Consider the following 9050-nt stretch of genomic DNA (forward strand, 5'->3'; position numbering starts at 1 on the left):
CCCGTGTCACAGATGTTCAAAAACAGCCGTGCGTGTGGGCAGAACTCAGAGGGAGGACGTTCCGGTTTCCTCGCTGGGATCTTTAAGGCCGACTGCACACATTTGCATGAAAGACAAACTCCTGCCTCCACAACTCTGTACCAGCAGAACTCGTTGAAATTCTGCTCAGGTGTGAACGTCTGGGAGGCTTTTTTTTTTGTTTTTTTTGCTTCACACATTTTTCACTCGTGTCGCCGCGGCGCTCACGTCAAAGTCGAGGCCGGCGGCTAAATCCAACCCAGCGGAGCATTTTGTGCCGTTATAAAGGGATTATAAAACATACCGTACAATGCTGCGTGATGGAATTTAGATCTGGTTCTGGTGCTTGTGGCTATCTTAGTAAAGAAGAAGATGCTGCGTTGATGTTTAGCTAATAGGTTACCAGGCCATTCTGCATCACCTGGGTCTGAAAATGAAGCCAGTAAATTCAAAAACAGTCGGCACATGGACGCTACGGAACGCCGGGTCTAACGAGCGATGGAGGGAATCTTCCCTGCGCAGGTCAGCACCAACAAGCTCACCTGGGACACACAGCTACTTCCTGTTACTTCAAACATGAGCTCACCAAAGGGAAACTTTCAGAAGAAACGCTGCCCTACAGCTTAGAGGTCCTTAAACGCATCATTTCTGTCTGAAACCTTCATGTGCACCAACTAATGAGGAGGGTTTCTTTCCCCTTCTCTTTAATTCTGAAGCTCGGTTGCTGAAGTTGGAGGCCTCAGAATCTGATCATTGACAAGTAACCGACGACTCCCAGCTTCTGAGTAGGTGAAGTTAGAAATGAGGCACCCGTGAGGAGATTCTCCACCCCAGAAACGCCAAACAAACCGGCGGATTCACACCTCAGCACGTGCGCGGACTCACCTCAGAGTGACCGAAGGAGCAGGCGTTGTGGAGCGGGATCAGGCCGCCGTCGTCCCGGGCGTGCACGTTGGCGCCCGTGCGCAGCAGATGGTCCACCACGTCCTTACGGCCAAAACCTGCAGGTGGGTAGAGGTCAGATATCACCAACATTCCAACAAAAGCCAGGACTTATATATAATAATTAGGAAAGAATAGGAATAAATTTATCATCATGCAGGATCCATCGTTGTTCCGATGTTGAATATTTGATAGAATTTGTGATGTGATTATGACGTATAAAGCGCTGTTATTACATGTTAATGAGAGACCACCGACTATGAAAAACAGAGTTAAAGGAAGAGTTGGGAAGGGTTAAAGTGGCGACCTGTTGGCTGTCGTGGAACCCGAAAACTGCCCGTTCGGGTTAAAACGGGCCACAATAGTGCCGTTACCTGCAGCAAAATGCAGCGGGGTGGATTTACGTCCCGCCATGTCTTTGGCGTTCACGTTCACGGCATCTACGAGTTTCTTCACCCTGGAAACGTCCCCGTTCCGACAGGCTTCGAACAACTCCCGAAAGGCGCCGTTGGCGGCGCCGCTGCACGGGTTCCCCCCGCCGGACTCGGGGGTGGAGACGGAGCTGGTGCCGCTACTCTCGGTGGTGGTCGGGGAGCTAACGGTGCTGCTCGGCCCGTTGCTGCTGCTGCTGCCGCCGCTGCTGCTGCTGCTGCTGGCGGTGAGGGCCAGAACCGGAGAGGCGGCGGCTGTGGTGGGAGATTCCGGGGCTTCCTCACCCTCCGCCGCGTCCTCCATCGCTCCCCTGGGTGGGAGCGGGGCATCGTCGGTGGCCGCCGACGGAGAGCCAGGAGGGCCGCCGAGAAGAGAAGAACCGCGGGGGGAGAAGACTGAAGGTTCGGCGGCTGCTGCTGCTGCTGCTGCTGCTGAGAGGTGCGACGAGACGTCGCCATTTTCACAGCACAACAATCTCCGACCAGCAACAAAACACTGCTGACAACTTCCGGAATAGAAAGTGCCACTTCCGGTGACGGAAACTCAAACTGGGAAATTTTCAAGAATCTCACCGAATAAAGACTTAATTTTTGTTAAAATTTAAAATTTTATATAAAATTTAGTCTTGTTACCTTAAATTTGGCACTTAAACGTAAGTAACAACGGCTCAGTTTTAAAACATCATGAGGTTACAGTAATATTTGTATAGATATAAAGATATAGTATGTATATATTTGTTTTTTAAAGGGTTCCTTTTATTTAACTGAAGTTTCAGATTGTGGAGAGCTTGTATGTGTGTTAAACCTTATAATATAACAAGTTTGCGGATTTTTTGGTTGAATGTCTCCATCTAGCGTATAAAATGAGTAATAACAACAGACTGCAGCGGCCATGATTCCTGTCATTCTCTGGTTTTGAGTAAATTTACGATATCTTGTGTCGTCACTTAACCTCTAGTTGTCAGTGCATTCTATTTCGAATAATGCTAAAATAAATTTTGACCTAGATAAGTAAAAACAAACCTGACCAGCCTGTTTCAGCCAGTCATGCCAGTTGTTTTTCCTGTTTTAGTCATCTGACTTCCTCCTGCATTGTTCTTCCTGAGGACTTACCTGAAATGAACGACAAATATTCCATTCATAACTGTAAATGTTACACAGAAAAGTCTCTATTTTAATGCAATTATTAAATGGAAATTTTTCAGAAAAACCAAAATGACCAACGAGCTAAAGGTGGAGGAGAGGAGAGGCGAGGTCACAGCATTGAAATCCACATGTAGCCGAGCTCATAGTGCACGAGCAGTTGCATGACACAAACTCTGAGCCCCACACGATGCACGAGAGACTCATTATGAATTTCAGAAAGGGTCAAACCAGCAAACAGTCATGACTAAATGTCTCAAAAAGTCTGTCAGATGCAGCGATAACGTGACAACTGGGAAATCACGTGACACCTCGGTGAAAGAAAACAAGAGCACAGCCGAGGAAACGAGCTCGCAAAGGTCTGCTCAGGGAGTCGATCCACATACTTGTCGTGCTTGAAGAGGGCGCCGGGAACATCATCTGTTTCCCAGTCCCGCTCCGACCGGGACTGGGAAACAGATGATGGAGAGAGGGCAGAGTTCAACACCTTCCACACTGTAGTCACAGGTTTGCTGGGCTGGGTGACCTTTGACCCCAACCACAGCCACGTGACGGGCGCCAGAGCGAATTAGAAATGATAACTGGGATATTTTGTTTGCGTCTTCAGTGTTTAAACAAGCACGGCGGCGCCCTGCTCGCCATGAGCCGGGGTTAAGCTCGGTTACGTAAAACCAACAAGTTAATGGTTTGAATAGTTCTGGGCTGGTTGCTGCGGCAACAGGGGCAGGGCTGTGGTTCCACCACTGTGCGGGACATCAAATGCTGCCATAATTTGTGAGACGACAACAAAACAGGGAAGCTTGTCCATGATCATTGTGTGGTGCTGCTCAGTCACAAAGGCGAAGGTGGAGCCGCTGATGGGCCATTTTGGGCCCTCTGACGTGGAGTTCACCTCCTGAGACCTTATAAAATAAGTTTGTTCATGCACATGAGTCTGAGAGGAAACTATATATAGAACAACTAGCTGAGCTGGAGACAAAGGATTCCTGTCGAACAACATTCCTTAGAAATGGTTTCCAGAGCCCATCAGCATCATTATCTTCCCCGACTGTGTATGTTTGCGTTTAACTATTTAATTTAAATAGTTAAATTAGCCAATTTTAATTGAGTCAACCAGGAAGATCAGAATTTCTGGCTTTTCCGTTTTAAATTCTCACATTCCTGAAAACGTTTTGAGAGGTTTTGTTCACAGGTGAGCTAATCTCGATTATAAAACAGACCGTTACGTCACTTGTGTTTCAATATCTGTTGATTCTTGACACACCCCGCGACTCTCCAACCTTTATTTGCCTTTTTTTTTGCAGAATAAAAGCCCTCATCGAAACTTTCTGTACTTTTAAATGTTGCGCGCCGCACCTGATGCAGGTGACGGGGAGGCCACGCCCCGGGCCACGCCCCCAGACAGGTTTCAGTCAGACACGTTCCTGCACAGCAGCTGTTTGTCAAAAGTCTGCAGGTCCGGTTTGGGACCGTATTTTGACTCGAGGAAGCACGACAGCAACATCATGCCCACACGGTCTGCGCAGGAGTGGATGCGGACTTCGCTGCGGACTCCCGGGATCCTGATCTTCGGGCTGGTGCTGTCTCCCTGCGGCTGGGTCCTGGACCTCACCGCGACGGTGGCACCGAACTGGAGGACTCTGCACAACCTTCCCAACACCCCGGTCGACACGTTCCTCCAGCAGGGCATATGGGACATCTGCAGGGCCACTTCCACTGAGTCCAGGGCGGAGTGCGGCCTGCAGGACACCACCTACTTCAACCACGAGATCATCCCGGTGGCTCAGGGCCTGATGGTGGCCTCCCTGGTGGTCACCATCATCGGCCTGATCGTGGCCATCCCGGGCGTCCGCTGCTGGAGAGACAACCCGAACTGGACGGTGGCCGGCCTGGGAGGCCTGCTGATCTTCATCTCGGGTGTGTTCACCATCATCCCGATCTCCTGGTACACCCACCTCATCGACGAGATCCCGTCCTCCTCGCCTCTCACGGACGTGCGCGTCGGCTATTGCATCGTGCTGGGCTTCATCGGCGGGATCTTTGAGATCCTGGCCGGCTTCGTCATGTTCATCGGGATCTGCCGCTGCTGCGGCGGCAAGAACCGCGGGGAGCGGCGGGTGGAGGAGGTGATGGAGGAGCGCTACAAGCAGCAGAAGCCGGAGCCCCGAAGGTTCGAGGTCCCGAGCCTGAACCGGGCCAGGAGCAGCGTCAGCAGCAGCGTGCCGTACTCCAAAGACTCCCTGGATGACGACGTGTCCTTCCCCCGCGCGAAGAGCCCCGCAGCCCGCTCCATCAACACCACCGTCAGCAGCAGACCCTACGATGCCGACCTGTGAGCCTCCAGGGGGGACATCTGCCTCTCCAGAACCATAATCACTCACAGCAGGAAGGTTTCACTAAACCCTTCATTTAGGTGATTCAGGCCTTCATGGGATTTATAGGAAGAGGCCTGGGCCCAGAGAGGAGATGTTTGACCTTTGACAGTTGTCTCTCGTGATCCGAAGGAACAAAATCAGTTGGAATTTGTCAGGGGGGAAAGTGTGAATGTGTTTTTAATTAGCTGAAATAATCACTGACAAACTGAGATTAGGTTCAGTCGCTCTGATTGATGATTTTGTAACTTGCTTCCTGTGGCCAATCCAGCAAGAATCACCTTTTAATGTAAATACTGTAAATGCGTGCAATGGCTGCCTGCTGAAAAGGAAATCAACGTTTTCTCCCTGATATTTGATTATTAAACATGAGTTTTGTATTCTAACGGAAGACGATCAAGTCCATTTATTATGTGACGCCTTTGCTTGGTGCATATTTGACGAGTGCTTTAACGAGGCTCGTGTGACGTGGCGCTGACGGAGGCAACACTCAGACCTCAGGAATCTCGCAGCGTGACGGCACATATCTGACTGGAGAATTGGCTTTTTATTGTTTTCCTGAGAGCGGAGACAATGTGGCCGGACCGGTCTGTCGGAGCACGGCTGGTCTGGCAGCATTGTGGATCAACACCCCAAACAAGGCGCCACTGTAGCCAACAATCGACCCTCTGTGGCTCCGGTTCCCACGAATCACTGCAGGAGACAACAGCAGAACCCGATCACTCTGGTTCTGGTCCCAGGGCCGGATGAAGGTCTCCTGAGGCCCTGGGCGGATGAGCAGCAGCCCAGCTAGCTCGGTTAGCAACGCTGGCTACAGCGAGGCCGTGACTAATGACCATAATGAGCCGACTGGGGTCTTCCCATTGTGTTTCAAAGGTGCAGTCACAGTGGGGTTTCTGAAGGGGTCAAAGGTCAGACCAGAAAGGACTGACGTGGCAGTGAAGCTCAGGATAAAGATAAGCTACGGATAAATGCCACAATTAAAGGTGCGAACGTGAGAACGAGCAGCGAACACACCTGAAACTGAAACTCCTGATAACCAGTCCGACCTCATTGTCGCCACTCATCATGTGACGCGACTGTTCTTTCAAATAACACGCCGTGTTCGGTGATTAGTCATTTATCATTTTAGATGGTGACACATGAGGAAAAAGGGAGACGATGACTAAAAACAACCTGAATTAGTGGAAGATTGTGATTAATCGCAGGTGTCTGCAGGAACGGCTCAGCCACGTTTTTACAAAGTCGATATTTATTTCTAGCAAAGGCAAAAGTTTCACATCAAAACAAGTCAAAGGCGATTCAGTCAACAGCATAAAAACGTCGAGGAGCTTGAAACAAGGTGGACGCGTGGGAGGAAACAATGATGGAGACGACAACAAGCGAACGCTCGTGCTTGGAGCCTTTCATGTTCACCTCCTCTGGTGTCTCCTGGAGAAGCTCAGGCCTCCCGTTGGCCCAAACCCAACATCAACTCACGGTTTAACCGCAAAGGTGAGCAGAAAGGTGGAGGATGGACCGAGAACAGGAGATGAAACGCTCCACATCAGGCGTTTGTTCCTGCCGTCGGAGCAAAGAAATTAATGGAAAGTGGCAAATTTGGCTGTTTAAAACATTTCCTCAGTCAAAGTGGGCGTGGCCTCAGTGGCGCCTGATGTCATCACGAGCAGAGAAACAATATACGAACATTCTAAAGAAGAAATAAAAAGTTTGCCATTCTTAAAACAAATGGCGGGAATTTTCGAAGGATAAATATGACTGCTGAAAGTGTCGTTGGCGAGATATTATGAGAGTTACGGTAAATCTGAATGAATGTGTGATTATAAATGGTTTATCCCTCCACAGGTGTGACACTCCACTTCACACAGAGACATTTCTGCTGTGTTTCTCAGCCTGAAGTTTCCTGGAATTAAAAAAAACAAAACAAATTATTTTGCAGAGCGTCAATTATCCTGGATGACGACCAAAATAAGATAATGTGATAAACCCAAGAGCTCCTGATGTCAGTGTCAAATAACAAAACTAGTAAGATTTTAAAATTTGAATTAAAATCTGTATGAAATATGACTCGGGGGAAATGTGCCAGCAGGGGCCACCAGGGGGCAGCAGCACCTTTGCCTCTTCACCACGGGGCCATAAATCTGCTGTTACTGGAGACTCAAAGATTGTTAAAGATGGATTTGCCGTCTGATTTCACACCAACCTGAATCAACACATCTGACTAGTTTTACATCCAGCACGAGCAGAGTTCCCTTTCATTCAAATAAGCCCAGACGTGTTTGTAGACCGATGGTTACCTGCGCTGCCGTTTCTGCTTCTGCCTCAGTTTGGCAAAGATGAAGCCTATGACCAGCAGGCCGATGATGACGGCCAGCACGCTCAGGGTCAGCGGCAGGCTCAAGGAGCCGTTCACCGTGTCTTCGCAGGTCTCGCCCCGGTAACCAAGCTGGCAGTTGCACACCAAGTTGCCTCCACCACCAGGAGGCAACTCGCAGGTCCCGTGACTGTTGCACTGGGTCTCTCCACAGGTGGGCAGGTTACGGTCCACACCTCTGGGCTGAGGGACCAGGTCAGACACAGACATGGCAGAGGACGAGCTGTCTGAGGGAAGAGAGACAAAAAACATTACAAGCAACCAAGTGTTTAGGACCACAGCCTTTAAAAGCCCAAATCTCCCCAAACGTGTGGATTCAGTGTCTTTCTGTCAGGTCCCGGTGCCGTCGTGACCTCCTGATGGCAAAGCCGCCACAGCGTTCTCCCTCTGAACAGGGTGGGACGCAGTAAGACGACCGTTTCAAACTTCTTAAAAGCTCCTGAAGGTTCTGGGGGAAAGATTTCACCCGCGCTGATGCTTTGCCATCAGCAGGTCACGACTGTGGATGGAGAAGAGGACACAGAATCCACATTTCTGTGAAGGTTTGGGAAACGTTTGATCAGCTGGAGTGTGTATCACATTTCTGATGTCAGGATTTTCCACCGTGTCACTTTAAAACTCAGCAAATAAATGTATGTTTTCTCATCCTGTAAAAGGAAAAGTCATTTTCTGCCTTCAGAGGTTAAATGTTGGAGTGTTGCTGTGAAAGCGCAGCTCCGACCTGTGAGGGACGTCTCGGCCACCCACTGATTTCACTGGTAAATTCAAAGGTCAGAGCCCACTTCCACTAGGTCCTAGAATAAAAGCATGTTAAGAATCAAATATAGAGATGATTAAAATAAAGTATACAAGTGTTGACATGTATACGTTATATGTAACAAACGACAGGTAAAAAAAAAACTTAATTCCATGTAAACAATAAAAGGAAAAGAGATTTATAATATTAAAGTTCATCCTGGAAAAACTGCAATAAAACTTTTCTGATAAAAAGGTTGAAAGTTTGAGGATTCTCACATCTTTGTCCTTTTATAAGAAAGAAAATTCTGAGTTAAATGATAAATGAAAACATGAACATAGCTGTAGCTCCAGCGTGGTACGGTGAAGGGTGAAAACGCCGTCGCAGGGAGAGCAACAGCTCATCAGTTGAAGCTTCTCCCCCCGAAGAGTCTGAGATTTGTTCCCACGCTAGAGTCACCAAAACTCAAGAGTCACCAGAGAAGAAGGTTGGAGCTCATCTACTCACGCCGACAGCAGGTCGCAGGCAGGTGGTGCGTTCAGGGTCCACACAAAATCTGAGGTTCCGTTTGGTGAAGGGAAGTGAAGACGGAGGGAAGCGGAAGAAAGGCGTGAATACCTGTTTTTACAGAGACTCAGTCTCCTCCCCGTGTGGGCCGTCACACGCTCAGTAACTTTATTACCTTAAATGAAGCAATGAAAACTGGTAAATCTGGTTTTCTGTCATAAATGCTGAGAGAACCCCAGATACAGGCGCAATCTAAGTTCAGCTTGAAGCAACAATGCTTCCACGCCTTTCTTTACCTCCTGCTTTGCTCTGGCGTTTCCCATACCTGGGGGGGGGGGGGGGGGGGAGGCCTGTCAGGACAAGAACAAAACCAGATGAAACCAGACTCGCATGTCTGTGCAGCTTCAAACCATCGAGATCAAAAGAGTTCGGCCTAAAGCTGATCTCAAACAGAGGTGAGATCAGCTCAACTTCTCATGTCCTCCAGAGGAGCACCCCCCCCCCCCCCCACACACACACACACTCGG

General features: G+C 49.1%; 2 protein-coding genes across 2 annotated transcripts in view; one reads left to right on the forward strand and one right to left on the reverse strand.

Moving 5' to 3' along the window:
• The window catches only part of LOC130516837 (poly [ADP-ribose] polymerase tankyrase-1-like), a 37292-nt gene extending 35427 nt beyond the window's left edge, over positions 1-1865 (reverse strand). The window contains 3 exon segments of the mRNA XM_057018142.1: positions 904-1019; positions 1335-1775; positions 1778-1865. Coding sequence (XP_056874122.1) covers positions 904-1019; positions 1335-1775; positions 1778-1850 — 630 coding nt within the window. The 5' untranslated portion in view covers positions 1851-1865.
• Positions 1866-3976: 2111 nt separating this feature from the next.
• Positions 3977-5292, forward strand: cldn23.1 (claudin 23.1). The gene has a single exon (XM_057018143.1). The coding sequence runs from the start codon at positions 4040-4042 to the stop codon at positions 4868-4870; it is 831 nt and encodes a 276-aa protein (XP_056874123.1). The 5' UTR covers positions 3977-4039; the 3' UTR covers positions 4871-5292.
• The last annotated feature ends 3758 nt before the right edge of the window (positions 5293-9050 follow it).

This window comes from Takifugu flavidus, chromosome 20 (assembly GCF_003711565.1).
Source record: "Takifugu flavidus isolate HTHZ2018 chromosome 20, ASM371156v2, whole genome shotgun sequence".
Taxonomy (NCBI): domain Eukaryota; kingdom Metazoa; phylum Chordata; class Actinopteri; order Tetraodontiformes; family Tetraodontidae; genus Takifugu; species Takifugu flavidus.